The following is a 20545-nucleotide window of genomic DNA, read 5'->3' as shown; positions in this document are numbered from 1 at the left end:
GGGATATTGTTCGTTCTAACTTTATATGAGTTTCATAATTTTATCCTGCAAAAACGCATTGCTAGGAAGATGGATACTAAGACTTAATTTATGATATTTTTTAAACTTCACAAAGTCGATATCCTCCAATAATTTGCTTATTTACAATATCATATGAGATTGTTGGTATTTTTTATCACGCATATATATATATATATATATTTGTATATAATTGTGCGAAGACAAAGAATTAGACAATTGTGTATGTATTAAATGTTGATGTCACACTTCTGCATGTAGAGCGGCCTGCATAAGTTTGCCTACGCTCTTGTTGGTTACACATTTTGTCAATTGAAGGAAGCAATGCCATGAAAGCCCATTCTCATCTTTCCTTGTAATTTTGGCGTTATGTCTTATTTGGGACAATTTCAACAACACTGTCACTTCCATGTAAGTTTATGTATCCAATTTCTACATATTTTAAATTCCCCTGATTTTAACACAATATAAATCGTAATCAGTATTGTAATATTTTGTGTTGAGCGGTTTCAAACACAGTAGTGCAATATTTGACTGTAATTTAATGAATTGTCTAATTCAGTAAGTCTTTCAATAGATAGCGTGTCAGATACGACAGTCCCCGATATTATGATGAGTTGTAACCGAAAAGAATTTTGAATTTCAAATTTAAATTTGCCAGCCGTGTACCTACTTAATTTACGGAACGGTTACTGATTTCGGTGAGCTGTACTCAATTCTTTTTAGACACTGCATTAATAAAGGCGATGTGTGTACCAACAGTTCAGACGTACGATGTATTCGTAATCGAACACTACTACCTAAACGTTATGTGGTTGTGAATGACAAAATTGCCACTGATGTCATCCTTAAGAGAAACGTGTACGCGGCGAGTGGATCAGATAGTCAAGGGGGTGGGTGCGAGGGCAGTAGGCGGAAAAGAAAGTGGGAAATGACATTTCGTTCACACTAAGAAATCTAGTTAGGAAAAGAGAGAAATTTTGATTATATTAATGTATTGATTAAATTGATGTATTGTTAAATTTATTTAAATATTGATGTAATAATATAATTATCGTTTTTATATTTGTGCATAAATTAAAAAATAAATAAAAATAAAATAAGGGTAAAATACAATTTATCCTCCTAAACTATTCATCATGTAACAATTACCCCCTAAACTATAATAAAGTAAAATATAATTAGTGAGTTAAATAGTTCAAATTTTATTTTTTTCCAGACTCAAAGTTAATTAATAAACAAGTACGATAAATACCAAAAAAGAATCATGAATTTTTTTTATGAATTTGGTTGATAAAAAATTAAGTTATTAATTATCTATTATTTTAGACAAAAACGAATCATTCAATGTCGATTTTTTTTAATAATGTTTTTTAAAATATGATAAATATATTCAAGGATGAGGGATATTTTTGTCCAATGAATGAGTGATCGTTACATTTATTAGTTTATGAGGTAAATGATACATGACAAATAGGGCAGATGGGGGCAAAGTGTATTTTAACCATAAAATAATAATGATTAGTGTCTGGTTCTCACCAAAATTAAGATGAATTCCCATCCATACCCCTGTGATGTCTGGAATCATGCATGGAATTGGAGCGTACTCATGAAGCATCATGTTTTCTTCTTACATTTATTATAATAATAATAATTATTATTTTCTCAGGGTATTTCCTTGCGCGTGTATATGCCTACTCATGGAGCATCATATTGTGATTTTACATTTTTGGGCTTTTCAGAAAATGGTAACAAATGCAATATATATATGTTGAAGCATAATTTTATTGGTTGGGATTTGGGATTTTTAATTAGGTGTATGATGTGCAAAGTTGATAATTTTGTGACACCTAAATCAGATTTGAACAACCCATCTACCGATATGTACTGCACACTCTCATAATAATTTTACATAGCAATTGCATCAACATCTTCACTTGTTCATCATTTTTATACTATATAATACATTTTACTTTTTAGATTATGTTAAAGAGTCGGGCTCGAAACTTTTGAGATTTTTTATGGTCTTCTTTTTTTTTTTTTTTTTCTAAATAAATGGTTCGATAATTAAACTCATTGTGTCTATTAGAGCTCATTGAGAGAATTTGAATGCTGCAAAATATTCATTTAGATAGAATTTATTGAGATATTATCCAATTTGATCGGCAGAATCCCATCAACATATTCGATTTATAAGTTGGGAAACGAATAAGTTTGTACGTTGATAAAAATTCACAGAATTTGATGATATTACAAAAAAAAAAAGAAATGGATAAAAGTTTCATATTTACCACCGATTGACTTATTATTGATTTATTACAAGTCAAACAATTCTTTTACAACAAAATTATCCCTATACATCTTCCCGCATTAATGAATATGGGGATGTGGTTTGTCACCTTTATAAAATACAGTTTAATCACAAATAGTTTATTTGACATGCAATAGATCTATAGAGGGTAAATATCGATGTTCATTCTTATTTTTTTCTTCTTTTGTTAATATCATCAATTGAAACGAATCTTGACTGAAGCACTAAATTTTGGAAGTACTATATATAATTTTTTAAAATATATAATATTTTACGTGTATTTATATGAAACATCGTAAAAGAGGAATGTAATTTACCCTATTATTTAAGGGTCTAGAGCGGACTTAATTTGCCCTGACCCAAGGCCCAGATACTATAGTTTGGATCCACTTTGGGGAAATGAAATCCAAGAAAAGGTCCAAACCCAAAGCCCATTTTCATTTCGAATGGACACTTGAAGTTGAATTACCACAAATTAGGATACTTTTATTTTTTAAAAAAATTTAATACTATTTCACCAAATATTTTACTCTTGGATCTTTTTGCTTGACTTCCAATTTTTTCACCCTCTCAACTTCCATGTAATTCAAATTCTTAACCTCGTAACTCTTTTCTCTCCCTCTTTTTTTTTTTTAAAGTAATTAAATTTATGCAATTGAAATATTATTTTTTAAAATAATAAATATTTATAATTTATTATGCACGCTCGTTTGAGTGTGCCACACACACCGGTAATAATCAACTCAATCAATATGAGTTTGGCGTGTACCAAAGTTGTCCTATCATTTACCAATGTCCGTAACCTATCCACTGTAAGGACTATATTTCCAATTTCTAATGTACTTTTTTATCATTTATTGGGACCATCTCTGCCACTCATCGTTGTCTATGTAGTTCAACTCTTCCGCATACTTCAATTATTGGTACCACAAATTTGGTGGTTTTAATGGCGTTTGATTTTATTTTCAAAAGCTCATTTTCAGTTTTACACTATTTCAGTATTTTGGAAACTTTGCAATGAAAGGCCCAATTCTACTGAAAATGTGCAGGAAAGGTCCGCTTTCTCATATACACTTCTAGACTTCGTGTCATCTTAATTTCTTTTAGAAATTAAACTAATACTAATACCTATATAACAAATAAAATCGAAAAAAAATCTCATTTTTCAAAACATACAGTCCGAATGTGTTTTTATTTCTCGTACAAAAATCAATAAAATACTTTCATCCTATTGAAACAACTAGAGTTTTAAAAATAAAAATAAAACCAAAACCAGAGGAGTTTGATGGTCCATTTTGGATTCCCATGTGCCCTCGTTTTCAGTACAGAAGTGCTTAAATGTTGGTTCAACTGTTTTTCTTTCTGTTTTCGTCTTTATCATGAATTCGGACACAACATGGAACATGACTACCGATAAAAGTAATAAATGTCTATATGCTCAAAAGAGTAAAGCTGGCAAACAGCATTTGAGGAAAATTTAAATAAAGCAATATATTCTTTACGTGTATTCACAAGTAAATTTGGACACTCAAAATAAAAGGAGACGGAGAGAGAAAGTCATATTTACTTTGAATTAACTTATTATCGATTTATTACAGGCCAAATACATATTTGTTAGCTAAATTATAATTGTAAGGATAAAAATAAACCTTCTCATATGTATTATGTTATGAAGATGTATAAGGGTAGTATGGTTAGAATTCAAAATAAATGTTGATTTTCATTCAACCTATTTGCTTACATCAACAAATTTGGTTGATTTGAATAACAAGTGATCAAGAGGGGGGAAAAACGTCAGAGCTACTAGACGTAATTTCTCAAACTACATAAAGTTTACATGTAATTACACCAAACTTTATAAAAAAGAGATGTAATTGTCCCATAAATTAACCCAAACAGTTTGTAGTCTTCCTAATATACCTATTATTAGCAATAAGATTCAAGATAATAAACTCTTAAAATCATATCGGAATCATTGCAATGTTGCAATCATCATATGCATGCAACTGTCATAATTTATCAATTTTGAAAATTAATTTTCTACTGTCAAATTAAAAAATTCGATCACACTGATCAAATTTTAAAAAAAACTTTCATACTACGATAAAACATAGTCCATAATACGTATTTGCAAGTGGACCACCTAATAATTTCACAGAAATCAAATAAAAGTACCAATGATTAGGTAATAGGCATGAAATTTGACGAACTCAGATGGTCCCTAAAAACGTGTCCGAGGAACTCTCTCTCACCTGCAAATCGCTTTTTGTCCCTTCTTTGCGCTTTATCCCCATTTAATTATTTAAGTTCGGAGAAGACAGCATACTGCGACTTTTGACAAATCCAACACTGTCACGTGGGCTTGCGTGCCGCTGCGTGTTTATTGAGACTTTGTTCTTGCTTTCTTTTTTAGTTTCAATAATTAAATAATAAGAATAATTACGATCATTTCTTTGGATATTTGGTATAATTATACATAAATATATTATAATTTTAAAAATTATAACTAATATCCATTAAGTTTGCTTATACTTAACGGTTAAGTCAATTTGTTAGTCAAATTTACTGAATTTGTTGATATTAATAAAAAAAAATTAAAAAAAATTGATATTCATATTACTAACTTATTGCAAGTCAAATAATTTTTTCCTGACTAAATTACCCTTGTAATGATAAAGATAAATCTCATCACATGAATTAACGTGTGAAAATATATAAAGTAATTTGATCATACAAAAATTTATTTGAACTAACATAATGACTTATTTTTTAAATGAAATCAAATCTCATAGGTACTAAATATAATTTTTTAAATTACAAAGGATCTATGTATAATTATATAAAATCTCATAAAAAGAAGAGTGTAGTTATCCCTGAACAATAAAAAGATATGCTTTTTTTTTTCTTTTTCTTGTTTTTTCTTTAAACTAATAATATAATTACTTCAATATTTTAATAAATTAAACAATCAAATAATACAGTCGATCAATGTATCAAAAATAACTGAACATTATTAAATAAATTACCACAAATTTACATAAAGATAAAGTGAAACCTCAAACTAGTTCCGTGACAATTTTTTGTTTTGTTGTTTTAATCATTACTTATAAAAAATGAATATAATCTTATTCAGAATACGAGTGAAGTGATTATCTTATTATAACAAGTGTGATTCTGAAGCTCCGATCCCTAATAAAAGTTCATCCAACGATCCAATTCACTTGTTACTTCAATAATTATTTGGGAAAAAATGCAAGCAACCCCCTTATGATATTTTAAATGAGCAAATTAATTTCTATGAAAAAATAAATCACAATTTACCCTTTCTGTGTTTTTTAAAAAATATGTCAATTTATCTCCCTATGTTCCTTAGACAAAGGATAAATTACTTTATTTTTAAAAGTATAGGAGGGTAAATTGCTATATATATTTTTATAAGAGAATAATTTACTAATTTTCAATTATTAGATGAAGATAAATTGCTATTCACCATAATAATTTATTAGTGATTAAATTATATATTTAAGTTGTCGATTTAACCGGTGCACGATCCGTGACTATCACGTGTCACGTGAACAACTATGTAATAGATGGAATTGTTAATTGACGTGAGGTTAAAGGGTTCTTTAATTGTTAATTTTTTACTTTGATCTGATTAATATTTAATTAGTTATTATGTCTAATTATTAATTGATTGCCACCATTGAAATTTTGTCGCAAGTGGGCGCAACACTAATGTTTGGAATTCCACACACAAATCCAGTACTAGGAGAAGTGCATTCCACATTTACATTTGTTGCCTAAATATTTATCCACGATTCACTTATTATTGACTCATTGTATGTCAAATATCTTTTTAGTATAAATAACGGCAAAAATATACCTCCTCACATATATTAACATGTAAAATATATATAAGGTTGATTTGATTATAAACAGATTCAATTGACCTGCAATAAATTAGTAATAAATTAATTGTGGGTATTTTTTCATAATTTTTTCTTTAATATCAATAAAATCAACGAATGTTAACTAATGAATACACTTATTTGTTAGACAGAAGCAAACTTCAAGAGTATTAAATGTAATTTTTCAAACCACAATGAAAAAATAAACGTTAAGAGTACTAAACATAATTTTTCAAACTACAATAAAATATACGTATAACTAAATCAAATTTCAAAAGAAATAAGTATAACTATCCCTGGTGGTTATTAGAGTGTGACAAGAGTACATCAATTTAGTTTTTTTTATTTTTCAAATAAAAAGACACACCACCGACACAGTGGGTCCAGCTGGAAAATAACCAAATATATATGTTTTTGAATCAATCAAATACCAACATTTTGATTCTATATTTGAAGTAATGAATTCATGTAATAATTTAAACAAGTATAAAGTAAGGAGCTATTTTGCAGAAAAGATGTGTTTTGACTTGTGGTCGGAAATGTATTTGATGTTGACTTTGATTTTTTAAATTAGTTGGAAACAAGTAAAAATAGAGAAAAAAAAATGTGTTAATTTTATGGTCGAAGGATAAAATTATTGTAGATGTTGTGTTTTATTTAAATGGTTGAAAAGTTCAATATTTGGATGTGATAAAATATTAGGGATGAAAATATTTTTTGAAAATATGGAGACATTAATTTTGAAATATCAGTACGTTCAACAAAAAATTGATTCGATTGGTCATCTTCCTTCTGTCGAGGTTACGTTAATGCTGTCCAACTTTAATATTTTCAAAATTAATAATATGTACAATCAAGAAGACAATTATGTCCAGATTATGTTATAGGTAGATCGAACACACCTATAACCAAAAGGAACATATGCTAAAAAAAATACTTGGCTTGAATGTCATATTCTGAAAAATTCTGATTTAAATTTAATTTGATCGAACTTGAATTATTTATATATTAAATATTATGTAATTAATATATAATTTTAAAAAATAATTAATTATATAATAAATATATGATATTTTAGTTTGTGATTAATTTAAGAAATTATTAGCATCCCCCACATGACACCATCATCACCTCGTTATTCCCGCATTTCAAATCTCCAGATTCTCCACCCAAAAGGCCATGTATACATTCCCAATTCCCACCAATTAAATAATTCCGTAATCACATTCCCACCCTTTTCCCTCATACGAACGTGCTACCACCTCCTCCCCCCCGCCTTCTCCGCTCTCACTATATTTTTTCATTCTTTCCATTTTTTTTTTTCATTTTTAATTTTTTTTCCTAAAATACTCAAGTTACGCGAAAATTACTTCCTCGAGATCTTATTCTCCTTCGCCAGACGAGGAAAAACCCTAGTCTCTCCCGTCACCAGAAAAAAAATCTTCGGCCTTTTCTCAGTATCGAGATTTTGGAAATCGGAAATTTTAAAAATTGCGGTTTTTCCGATGCGGAGTATCGTTGGTTAACAGGGAGAAATTTGATGAAGGCATTTCGTAGATGCTCGAGGATTTTGATCCTCTGGTTACTCTGTGTTTCTGTTTTTGTTCCTATTTTTCTACTGTCGTATAGGCTCAAACATACTAATGATGGTAAGTGTGGTCCCTCGCGTATTTGAGTGGTATATTTTTAGTTTGATCGGATTCGTGATCTTCGTTTGGTTGCTCTTGTTTGGTGCAGTATCGAAAGACTTCGTTGAAGATTTGTCCATCATTGTGAGGATCTCCCTCCTTCTTAGTACTCGTCGACATTGTTATACTTCTCGCTTAACTGATGTGGAAATTCTGCTTTCTTTGCTTATTGTATTTGAATATTTGCTCTGCTAGTTGATGCCTTCGGATTCAAGTTGCTCGTTTACTTCTGTTTTGTGTTTTTTTTTTTTTTTTTGCTGTATACCGATAGAACAGTTGCCGATGCTTACAGTTTTATCTTCTAAGTTTTGGTATTTTTTTGGATCATGTGATGGAGGAAGTGGACGAGGGTTATGGATACTCCGCTCCAGGAAAAATTGGATTAACGCTTTCAATAAGCATTCATCTTCTGTTTCTTTTCTTTTCGTTCTTTTTCTTTTATACCCCTTCGTTTTCTAGGTCTGTGAAGTTTTTTTCATCAATCATACTTATTATATGTTAATTAGTCTCGGATCTTTAATTCTGAAAACTTTCCCTTGGAGTGAGTACTTATGTGATCCGGAACTGAAATAATTATACCTGGGATTTTTTCTTGTACAGAAACACAGAACTGAGGCTCAAACACTAAGTGCAATAGAACAGGTAACTGGATAGTTGATAAGTGTTTTCTGGAACGAGTGAATTTATTAGGTCATCTTGATTTTTATATTCCTGAATTACTCTAAATTTTTTGGTTTAGGAAGAACTTGAAGGCTTGAAAGAACCACTCCTAGAGGTGTACAAAGATGATACTTCTAAGTCTGCAGACAATTATAGTACCAGTGAGGATACAAGATATAGTGGAGTTGGAATTGCAGCAAATGATGCTGGCTTGTCTGGAAATAATGGTTGGTATTCTTTGTGTGCATTTTATTTCAAATTATCTGTTGCTTACTGTAGAGTAGATTTAAGTTACGTTTTCACCTGCTGGCATTTCAAGTTTAGCAACCAGGCATCACAAAGATGAAGGTGGCCAAGAAAGACAACAACAGGGTGAGTTGCCAGCATCCGTGAAGAAGGTATGATATCCTCCTCAGTATATCTGACTTCAGTTTCTTGAATTTCTTTTTCCTATTTTTCTTCACCTTATGATGAACTATGTCATACTTTTACATATGGCAGTGTGCGCTATAGGTTCTAGGGAATAGATGTGATTATGTTGATCCCCACCTTTACAAAAGTACAAGCTTTGATTGTGTGGGGTAACGAGACTGGCTAACCTTTGACTGGGTTGCACTTGATCATCACTAATTTAAAATGAGTGCTGAGGGATGTACATACTACTGAAAATAGCATGTGCATAAAAATCTGCCTGAGCTTTGGCTCTGAGAAATGTTTCCACAATTTTTGTTTGGTATAGTAGAAATGCCGAGAAAATTATGAAAAGTTAATACTCATTCAGTCTCCCAATACGGGGTCATGTCCTTTTCCTATGTCTATAATCAGGTGCAAGGAGGATCATGTGTGCTTTCTGAGAAAAGTACAAGTAGTAGTTTACTAGGAAATAGGGGAAATCTGTCAGATTTTCTACACAGGTAAGGATATTTTTGTTGCTGAGGTGCTGGAGAACCGGCTCTGTTCTATTGGCATGGCCTAAATATTTTGTGGTGATTTCCATTGAAAAATTCCCTGTACTGGTATAAATTACTGATAATTCTGTATTGTAACTTTTCCATTTTTCTCCTAGTTCTCTTGTATGGTCATATGAAATGTGGTACCAATCCATATGCTCGAGGATATGGCGATATGCTATAAAATACTAATACCCTTGCATGTTTGCATATCTTTTTTCTGGTTCTCTGATGTGTGATATCATATTAGGTGGTGCATACAGCATCCATTTATACGTGCAAGTTACCCAGAGTCCAAGGATCAAGTCTAAAGCTGTTTTTCTGTTTGGTTTCGTCTGCACATACAACTCAATTTTCATCTTGCTTTACTTAACCTCTTCTTGATTGGTTGATTCTTGCATATAGATTCATAGACTCGTCTCTCAAATGACATAATAAGTCTATCTTTCTTTTATCGTCTTCTATTTTCCAATTGAATCGTCCCCATTCCATTAATTCTTTTCTTCTGGTTCACTAAAGGAAGAGCCCCACATAAAAAGGGCACAACATGATCAGGTTTCGAACACCAGGTTAAGGAGGAAATTGGATGAGAAGGTACAACTGATGAAAGACCAGTTGATTAGGGCCAAAACATACTTGAGTTTCACACCGTCAAATAGTAGTTCTCATTTTGTGAAGGAGTTGAAACTTCGAATGAAAGAGGTCGAGCGAGCCATAAGTCACTGCACCCAAGATTTTAGTTTATCCAGGAGGTATGATATTTGCCTCATGATATTCTATATTCTTACATTTTAGCAGTGTCGAGAATCAGATGAGTAATTTGATCCACGTAAATCAATGGCAAATGACTGTTAACATTCTTTGTTATCAATTTGTTTGATGGTGCATCTAGATTCTGTTGAATAACTTGATATTTAAGCTCCAACTTTTCATTTCTTTATTTCGTGCTCCTAAGATTTATGAGGAGATCTAACATAGGCGTGTGTTTGTTAAAGAATCCATGTTTTGTCTCTAAAGAACTCTAAAGAAGGGATTGCGTGAAGTCTAATTCCCTTTAATAATAAAAGCTCGGAGCATTAGTTGTAGGATTATCGCATTACTTTTGCTTTCTGCTTCTTTTCAGTTTGTATTAGTTTTTTTGGGTTCTTAGATCTTTATTGGCAATCATTTCGGCAGTCAGTTCATCATTTATTGAATCTCAATCAGCTTATTCGTGAGTTGAATATTTTTCTTATTCTTTTCTTGATTTTTGTTGAATTTAATCTTGATTATTTCCTTTGTTTTAGTTTCCGGGAAATATTCTTAATGTTGCTCAAATCATGCTCAACCAGCCATATGGTAGTACTTCTTACCCACAAGTGAAAACTGTAATGCTTTGGTACTGATTTCTGCTCGCATATGCATATGTTAAAGTAAGTTGTTGAGATGAGTCCTGCTCTTATTGGAATATAGATGTCAAGTCTAGATTATGGCGCAACAACTACTGTTCTATGAGAATTTAGTGAAGTTGCATAGAATTTATGAACTTCTGTGCCTTCAGTGATATGCAGAGGATAAAAGCAATGGAGTCTACCTTGTTCAAAGCCCGTCGTATTTTCCCTGATTGTGCTGCCATGATAAAGAAACTTCGTGCTATGACTTATAACGCTGAAGAGCAGGTCCGGTCAAACAGAAACCAAGAAACTTTTCTGAAAGGGCTGGGTGGAAGAACCATCCCAAGAGGTCTCCACTGTCTCTCTATGAGACTAACTGCTGAATATTTTGCCCTGGAGCCTGAGGAAAGGGAGCTCCCTTACAAACATAAACTACAAGATCCTCATCTTTATCACTTTGCCCTTTTCTCTGATAATGTATTGGCTTGTTCAGTTGTCGTGAACTCAACTATCTCAACTGCCATGGTAAGTTGCTGTGTTTTGCTTCCTTTTTTTTCCTTTGGCATTTATTTTCATGATACTTGTGCACATAATCTCCAACTGCCAATCAGTTGACAAATATTGAAGGTTGCTTTAAAAAGTAGAATTTGAAGGGGAAGATAGAATTTCTTTAGATATATTCCCATGACAAGTTTCTACAGTAGGACACCTGGAAAATTTTCTTTCCTAAATCATAGCATCCTTTAATTTGCCGGCCTTTTGAAGCTTCTGCTACATGTTTCTTGTTTCAGGATGTATATTACGCATCCTATGTATGTTTGTCTGTGTGGAGGGTGTCCATAATTTTCTTATGTTCTGATGGCATCATTTTTCTTTACAGAGACATCATATCTTACATGTCTGTAGGTCTATAGACTATAGCTAAGCAGTATTGCTCTGCCTGAGGTAGGATTAAAGGCAATCTGGCAAAACTTATATGCAATTTTGTGCAGTATGCTAGTAGTGGCGTTGGAAACTTAAGGTATTAGATCGAATTGTGATGACAGCATGGAAGGACTGTGGCTGAGAATTGATGTTGGGAACTACCTGATGCTTCTTAATCATACATATGAACCACACAGTGAGTTATGACTAAATTTCTCTATGTGACAGGAACCAGAGAGAATAGTGTTTCATATAGTGACTGATTCCCTCAACGTCCCAGCAATATCAATGTGGTTCTTATCAAATCCTCCTGGCAAAGCTACAGTCCATGTGGAGAGTATAGAAAATTTCCAATGGTTATCCACCAAATATAGTGTAACTCTGCAGAGGGAAGGTTCTATAGATCCACGATATATTTCTGAGCTGAACCACCTACGGTTTTATTTGCCAGATGTTTTTCCTTATCTGAATAAGATTGTCCTTCTTGATCATGATGTGGTGGTGCAAAGGGATTTAACAAGACTTTGGAGCATTAACATGAGAGGCAAAGTAAATGGTGCTGTGGAGACTTGTAAGGAAGGGGAGATCTCATTCCATCGTATGGATATGTTAGTTAATTTCACAGACCCCATAATAGCAAATAAATTTGATCCCAAAGCATGCACGTGGGCTTTTGGGATGAACCTCTTTGATCTTCAGGAATGGAGACGGCGAAAATTAACTGAGGTCTACCACAAGTACCTTCATTTGGTGAGTAAATTGTAATTATTCATGTATATCTCTGTATTGATATTATTGTGGTTGCTTTTTTACAGCCTTATTTGATCAGTCATCTGTTTTCGGAGGGACAACATGTGCTATGTACTAATTATGCTCCTCCCGTCTTTACTTCTTTATTCTTTAGCTTGGTAGTCCATAAATCATATTTCCATCAATTGCTGGATCTTTTTGCCTATGGTTTCTTCAAGACTCTTTTGATTTATGAAAGCATGTTGTAAGCTTGGCAGACATTCATGAATAGCCTTTTGACACTTATAAAGTGTCTTTATAACTAGGTTTTGCATAAGAGCAGGTAATAAGCTGCTGCTTTTTCTTGACCCACTTATTGAAACCATTCTATACTCTTGGCAAAGAGTGAAAAGATTTCTGGAGGTTAGCCGAGGCCGTCCAAAGGCTGCTTTGTTGAATTATCCTTTTCTTCTTATCAATTGATTTTCAAACGTCCTCAAACAAAAAGAACAAAATGAAAAAAAACAACCTGAAGGCAACACTAGAAAAGGTTGTCTCAGACGCGAATCATTAGAATGGAATCATGTTTTCTGGTCAAATTTTTGTTCACTGATTTAAATGTCAAAGATGTATACATGCTAATATATTTATATGATTCTTGCAGGGCAGTGAGAGGCGGCTGTGGGCGGCAGGAAGCTTGCCAATTGGTTGGGTCACATTTTACAAACACACGGTAGCTTTAGATAACAGGTGGCAAGTCCTTGGATTGGGCTATGACTCTGGTGTGAGGCAGGAGGACATAGATCAGGCCTCAGTCTTACATTTTGATGGAATCCTGAAGCCGTGGTTGGATATTGGAATTGAGAGATACAAGTACTTATGGAGGAAACATGTCAAGTATGAGCATCCATACCTGCAACAGTGCAATGTCCACGAGTAGTTAGATCCCAGATGAGAAGTTTAGACCCCGACAAACAAACACTATGCCATTTATGTAGGAATCACCCGTATGTCTACTCCATTCTTTCTCATTTTTCCACAATTTTTACATGTAAATTTCAACTCTTTTATTCTCTTAAACGATTTTTGTCCGGCCACGATGTTTTAGAAGCTGAGTCGATTTTAGCAATAACGGGCCAAAATTTGGTGAAGCCCAGTGATGGTTGTTCCTGGAGATTTCTGTATATAGAAATTGATGTAGAGAGAGCTACTGATATTGAATGGCATGACATGGGATTTCAAGACAGACGGACTGGAATTTGCAATGTCTTACTGCTTTACTAGTATGCCTGAGTTGTGTTACTGTGACCCCAACTAATCTTTGGCAGGCACATCAATTCATCATACCGGTGTTTAGTCGCACAGCGCTGATCGTCAGATAGTAGCAATTTCATTAATTTGATTATATATATATATAAATATTTATATATTTTGTGCATTTACCCCCTTGATATTTTTGTTTTTGGGTGAGATGTATGGACACACCACATTCCACTCTTTAACTCGCTGGAATGAAGTAGTGGTTGACAAGGGATGACGTGACACGTGGCGGAGTGTGGTTGGACTGTTTTAGATGAGAGGCTATGTTAACCCAATCCGAGATTTGTGGTTCATTGTACTCACTTTGATATAGAAAGAGATATTGGTTGTCCTCCTAACAAACACAGACGCACACACACACACACAAACTGAATTGTGTTCTCCTGACTACAACTCGTAACTGGGGGTTGCAGAGACTCGGTTCAGTTTGCGCGAACACAATTTGAATTACTAAAATGGCCACCATCTCCGCCTGCACCTCAACTTCCTCAGTTGCACGCGCCGCCCTCGTCCAGAAGGCCTCCGCCGCCCGTCCCGCCGCCGTCCTTGGTAAGCACCACTCCCTCTCTCTTACATTATGTGCAATAGCTGAATTAGATTTGGCCACATACATCTAATCACATAATAAATTATGCCAAGTGTTGTTTTTTTCTAATACATGAGATGGATCGATGTTGTTTTAATCTATTAAATACATGATATGTATATATAATTTAGATAAAAACCCAAATCAAAGTAAAGTTTCCCCTATCATAATTGCTTCTTGTCAATATTTTGGTGTTAAAATTCCTACTGAATTTGCAATCAATAATTCAATTTGTTTTTAATTATCAATATTTTATTATATAATTAATTTTAATTTGTGGTGTTACTGAAACCTTAAAACAGGGCTGCCATCAATGTCCAAGAACATGGGGAAAGTAAGATGCTCCATGGAGGGAAAGCCACAAGAGAGCGAGCCGACGCTGGGGATGGGGGCTTCCCTGATGGCGGCGGCGTGTGCGGCGGCGATGTCCAGCCCAGCCGCCATGGCTTTGGTGGACGAGAGAATGAGCACAGAAGGAACTGGGCTTCCATTTGGGCTCAGCAACAATCTATTGGGCTGGATCCTATTGGGGGTGTTCGCTCTGATTTGGGCCCTCTACTTTGTGTACACATCCGGCCTTGAAGAGGATGAGGAATCAGGGTTGTCCCTTTGAAGCTTTAATTATGTTTTATTCTGAGTGAAAAAAAAAAAAAAACACTATGTTGATTCTGTGCCTGTAAACATCTCATTTTAATGTAATTTTATGGTTTCTTGCTTGAAATTGTTCACCAAATGCTATTATGATTAATTGATGAAAAGGGTGGTGAAAAGTACAGAATTAATCAGAAAAAATAGGCTCAGATAGTTTCAAATTCCTCCAGACTCCATTTATCAAGTATAATAAATTATATTTAAATTGAAATTAATTAGTTATGTTTAAAATTAGACTCAACTTTGAAATATAGGAGGATGTTATCATGTATTTAAATTGAATTAGCATTTGTTGTGTTAGAGTTTGTTTGTTATTAAAATTACTACTGTCAATCTCTAGATATGGTAAACAGAAACTAATAGAATTGTGATTGAACCCACACCTTGTTAAGGCGTTTGATAAGTCTAAAAGTATGTTATGACATTTTTATTGATTTTTATAGGACTTTGATTTTTGAGTGGCAGATAAAATGTAAGCATGATCCTTCTTAACATGTATAACGACAATAAGCTTTTTCATTTTTATAATACAGAAAAGAGAGGAAAAAAAAAAAAAGAATGATATATAGCACTGCTCAAAATGGTTTAAAGAAGACCTTAGCCGAGTGTTGAGAGTGAGGTTTTATAAATAAATTGAAAGTCATAAATTCAGTTCGAGTTTCGTATTTAATTATTATTTAAAAAATATGAAGTATTAAGATATTGACCTATAAAAAAAAAATAAAAGAGAAAAAGGGGTTAAGTAAGGAGGCAAACCGCAAAACATCCCTAAGTAGTCGCTACTCCGAGCTTTGGCGAAAATCTACGGTGAGAAACTGCGACTTTCTTCATAAGCGAAATTTTGCGACACCGCCGCCGCCCCCCGCCTACCTCCGGCGGCTCCTCTCGTTTTTACAATCCCCGAATAAATTTACATTATACTCTTGAAAATAATGTTTTTCTTGAGCGAAATAGAGCACACTCTGAGATTGCCCCCATATCTCCTGAATCGGCCTCTCAACGAAGCCATTAAAGGAGAGCTCGACTCTCTCTTCTTAGACAAGGTATTTCTGCATTTCTCTTCTTCTGCTTCATCGTTTTGCTCTTTTTTCTCTTGTTAAGAAAATAATTTTTCACTGTTTCTTACAGTCCTCCGTGTGTATTCCAATGATGTTAGGTTATTGAAAAATTAGGCCTGTGCGTCAGCGTGTACGATATTCGATCCATCGACGGTGGATTTATATTTCCTGGTGATGGAGCTTCCACTTATACGGTACATAATTGATAATGGAGTCTCTTTGAATTTTTTTTCCGTGCTTTTGTTCTCTTCTACTTGGTGATATATGCCTGTTTTTGTTCTTTGTAAACTCTTTCTGGGTTGCATTGCTTCTGCTACACAAAGGTAATTAGCCATACTCAAACATAGACTTGATGAAGCATATGGGAATTTGTGCTTCCCTTGAGAACTTGTCCCAAGGGTTGTTGTCAGATACAGCTTTTGCAGTAAGTTTAACGAACTGTTTGTGGTCTGCATTGTTGAGAAGAAAACTTCTAGTTGCCCTATAGTTTTCTGGCTTGCTTTTTCAGTAAACTGTCTTCTGGGAATTGTATGCTATTGAATTATGACAATTCAACTTTGTGATTTTCTTCAGGTTAGGTTCAGACTCGTAATGTTTCGCCCGTTTGTAGGAGAAGTTATATCAGCTCGACTGAAAGAATCCTCCAAAGATGGTTTGCGCCGTATGACATAAAACTTCTTAGTTACTTTGTCCTGGTTTCTGAGTTATTACTATTATTGTGTTGTCAGAGTTTTCCTTTTTTTGAAATTACAGTATAAGAGTGGGAGTGGCAATTTCACTCAATAAAATCTTTAAGGTTTTGTCCGCTGTTATCCCAAGGACGATGTCCTGGGCTTCTTTGCCAAAACCTTTTGCATCAACAGACTCAGAGCATGATTCAAGTTGGCCCAAACTCATACTTGCTAGATGGGACACTGTTTTACAATTGGGAAACTAGAAAGCCGTGATTTTCCTGTAGGAGTTTCCCTGACCTTTATTCCTGGAGAATTAGGCCTTACTTCATACTAATTAGTGATGCCTTAGCTGTACATTGTGCCGAATAAATGAAACATAGGTTTAATGCATTTGATGTCTTAACCGAAACAGAAACTTGATTCCCATCTTTGGAAGAGCAGAAATTTCCACTTGCCAGTGTTGCGCTATTTCATAATTTTGAGTTTCTATTGATGTTGGTGTCAGAAAATTCGTGTCTCCTGAATCTGCTGTTCATTCATGTTGATTTGTGAACATATTCTTTGCAGTATCACTTGGATTCTTTGACGACATCTATGTACCTGTCCCTTTGTTGGCCAGTCCCAATCACTCAGAACCTGACCCAGAACATAAGTGAGCATCTCTGTTGTCATCAAAGTTCTATTAACATTATGTTATTAAATCATAGGCTCCCCATGCCTGATCTTTTACCACATATCTGATCTCTCTTTAAACCTGTTTTCATCGTCTTCCTCAGGAACGGAATCAGGTGGGTCTGGGAGTATGAGGGGGAAAATTACCCTATAGACGGGACAGATGAGGTTGCTGTCCTATTCTTTTGGTTTATCCTTTGCTTCAATTACTTTTTAAACTTTTGATGCCATGTAACTAAACAACTCTTTATTGCTTGATTGCAGATTAGGTTCCGAGTTCACAATGTAAGTTATCCACCTGTACCATTGGAGCAAGGAAAGGATTCAGATGAAAAGGAATCAGAGCAAAAAGATTCAAAGCCGTTTGCCCCTATGGTGGTAACTGTAAGTCAGACATTCACTTTTTCAGAAAATAATTAACTTATAAAATGTTTTAGAAAATTCGATTCATTGCTATGCTTGTTGAATTATCTTTGACCATCCAAACTGCTTAATCTCCTCTGGCAGGGGTCTCTTGATGCTGATGGTTTAGGCCCCATTTCATGGTGGGTATAATAGGAACGTGCCGATAATCTTCTTTAGACAAATCTCTCAACCAGGCAGACTCAGGAAGCTAGTAACTCACAGAATTTTGTCGAAGCACAAAGTAGATCAGAGATGTGTGTATCATCTTTATGATAGAAAGACACAGTTATGGGTACTTTGTATCCACAAAACTGCCTGTACAGTTACGGAGGCTCTACATTCATGAAAATTTGTCCATACACAAGAATGGTAGTGACATTGATCAATTGTGGAGGACCATCTTCCACCATTGGTTTCTCCACAAATTCTCCTTCATCCTACTTATCCTCTTCTTTTCTTCTGAAAAAAGTACCTTAGTTACTAAGGGAGATGATCTAACAGAACAAGTACATTACTAACTGCTCTTTTGTAGTTTTATAGGACATTGATGGTCCAGGTTGGAATTGAGCCATGCAAGTATACCCCATACTTATACTAACTCTTTCTAGTTTGGGTCATTTGATTGATATTCTGCATTTTACCAAGCTTGGGCTCATCTATTACACCCCCGATTTATGTAATTATGATAAATGCACATCGATATTTTAATTATGATTTTTAACTTTGGAGATTTTCTAATTTTCAGTTGTTGAAAAATTGATACTTTCATTTAGTTGTTTAGTTTTGAAGATTGATGTAATAAATTATGGTTAATCATTGGGATTACAAAAAATTATTTTAATATTACTTGTTTTTTAATAAGCAATAAATAAATAAAAAGTCATTAAAAAAATTACAAAACATAATGTTCTTTAGTCATTTTATTTTTATTGTACTAATTCATATTATATAATTAAAAAATGAATATATAAGAGAATTGAAAGTAAAAATGAATATATAAGAGATAGTGTTTGGTTAGGGAGAATAGATGGAGGTAAATTAAAACTTGATGTATATAAAATTTCTCTACTGTCTAATTTTTGTTTTGGACGGGAAAGTGGAAGTATAAAAGGCAAAAAAAGTATAATTTTTATTTTTACTATATACTTATATATATAATTTTCCTTCAAAGTTGCTTCTGGTATCAACAAATGCACTGGTATTTAAACTCGAATTCGTTATTTGAAAATATTGTTAACAAATTTTAGTTTTATTAAACTAAATAACTTAAAATAAATGAACAATACTCATTTTGATAAATATTTTTAGTAATAAAAAATATTCTTATTTTTACTCAATAAAATATTTTTATTAATAAGGTGTTTAAATTTTTTATATATTTAAATTATATTAGTATAATATTAATTTATTTATTTTCTAATATAAAATGAAGAGAATGATTATTTAGTAAAATTACAAAAATTAGTATTTTTTTCTTAACCTGTTTTTCTCGTATCAAACAAGTGAAAATTTCGAAATTTAACATCTTCCAATCATATCAAATAACTTGAAGGGAAACTATTATTATTTTTTTCTCCCTCCCCCTCTTACTTCCTTTTTTTCCTCTCATTTGAACCAAATAAACCCAAGTGCAGTTGTAATATTAGTATATTTGTTATTGTTATATTGATAATAATTCTAAATTCATTAATTTTTGAAATATTGTACAATTTATTTATCACATAAATACAGAACGGCGTAGCATTGCGAGTCTGTGATTAAAAAACAAATTTGAATTCACCCTCTGGTTCCGATAGAAAAAGTAGAGAATTTGTTGTGGTATTGAGTTGGAGAAATTGGAATTTGAGAGAGATACATACTCCATTTTACACACACACGGACGGACGCATGTATATGTATATATATAAGTGTATATTGTCCAAGTTATAATAACAATAACTACCACAATCTAGCTAGCTAACGGGAAATCAAGTAAAATTTCAATGGCGGCGAAATCTCTAAGCACGCCCAGGCTCGGCTCCTCCCTTTCTTCTCCGGCCTTCCAATCCCTCCGCACCTATAAGTTCCCCATCCCTTTCCTCTCTTTCTCTTACTCTGCTCAATTCCTATACTCTAGAAACTTCTCCCTTTCCATCTCTTCTCCTCATCCCCGCCGCGCCTTTACCACCTCGATTCGGGCCGACTCCACCAACGGCTCCGAGCCCCCGCGGAACTACGACTTCGACCTCTTCACTATCGGAGCCGGCAGCGGAGGCGTCAGAGCCTCCCGCTTCGCTGCCAATTTTGGGGCTAAGGTTGCCGTTTGTGAGCTGCCTTTTGCCACCATTTCCTCTGACACCACCGGTGGCGTTGGTGGCACGTATGTTTTGTTTTCAATTTCGTTACAGATAATGTTCCTTTGTTTCTTCTTACTTTTCCGCCAAAGTGTTAGAGTAACGCACGTTTTTCTTCATGGTTGTTTTGGAGAGTTGTTGCATTGTCATTTGATTATTTCCAGGGTTTCAAGTTTATTATTGATCTTTGAGAGTTCTTGTGTTTGCACTCTACTTAATTACTTTCCGCCTCGTTGACTGACATCTGGCATTTTTTCTCTTCCGCTTCATTGTTGCTGATCATTT

At 33.7% G+C, this 20545-nt stretch overlaps 4 protein-coding genes across 9 annotated transcripts in view; all 4 read left to right on the top strand.

Annotated features, from left to right (window-relative positions):
- Nucleotides 7439-13881, top strand: LOC105163378 (probable galacturonosyltransferase 6). Its single transcript, XM_011081693.2, has 9 exons — nucleotides 7439-7886; nucleotides 7975-8009; nucleotides 8526-8567; nucleotides 8665-8812; nucleotides 8910-8983; nucleotides 10055-10287; nucleotides 11076-11433; nucleotides 12061-12582; nucleotides 13226-13881. The coding sequence occupies exons 1-9, from the start codon at nucleotides 7778-7780 to the stop codon at nucleotides 13499-13501; spliced, it is 1797 nt and encodes a 598-aa protein (XP_011079995.1). The 5' UTR covers nucleotides 7439-7777; the 3' UTR covers nucleotides 13502-13881.
- On the top strand, nucleotides 14185-15188 carry LOC105163376 (photosystem II reaction center W protein, chloroplastic). The gene is made up of 2 exons (XM_011081692.2): nucleotides 14185-14430; nucleotides 14770-15188. The coding sequence occupies exons 1-2, from the start codon at nucleotides 14337-14339 to the stop codon at nucleotides 15078-15080; spliced, it is 405 nt and encodes a 134-aa protein (XP_011079994.1). The 5' UTR covers nucleotides 14185-14336; the 3' UTR covers nucleotides 15081-15188.
- On the top strand, nucleotides 15804-18517 carry LOC105163375 (DNA-directed RNA polymerase III subunit RPC8). Of its 2 annotated transcripts, none has more exons than XM_020694484.1 (7): nucleotides 15804-16161; nucleotides 16275-16370; nucleotides 16750-16828; nucleotides 17418-17502; nucleotides 17627-17690; nucleotides 17787-17906; nucleotides 18030-18517. In XM_020694484.1, the coding sequence occupies exons 1-7, from the start codon at nucleotides 16051-16053 to the stop codon at nucleotides 18075-18077; spliced, it is 603 nt and encodes a 200-aa protein (XP_020550143.1). In that variant the 5' UTR covers nucleotides 15804-16050; the 3' UTR covers nucleotides 18078-18517. The 2 variants fall into 2 exon arrangements, with proteins under 2 accessions (XP_020550143.1, XP_011079992.1); XM_011081690.2 differs by having other exon boundaries at nucleotides 15809-16161; nucleotides 16750-16837.
- The window catches only part of LOC105163374 (glutathione reductase, chloroplastic), a 5399-nt gene continuing 4639 nt past the window's right edge, over nucleotides 19786-20545 (top strand). For 4 of the 5 annotated variants that reach the window (XM_020694386.1, XM_011081689.2, XM_020694385.1 and 1 more), the window contains exon 1: nucleotides 19786-20286. In XM_020694386.1, the coding sequence (XP_020550045.1) occupies nucleotides 19910-20286 (377 nt within the window). In that variant the 5' untranslated portion in view covers nucleotides 19786-19909. The remainder of the gene's footprint in view (nucleotides 20287-20545) is intronic. The other variant, XM_020694383.1, reaches the window with a different exon arrangement.

Source organism: Sesamum indicum, linkage group LG6 (assembly GCF_000512975.1).
Source record: "Sesamum indicum cultivar Zhongzhi No. 13 linkage group LG6, S_indicum_v1.0, whole genome shotgun sequence".
NCBI classification, from domain to species: domain Eukaryota; kingdom Viridiplantae; phylum Streptophyta; class Magnoliopsida; order Lamiales; family Pedaliaceae; genus Sesamum; species Sesamum indicum.
This window is presented reverse-complemented; position numbering and strand designations above follow the sequence as displayed.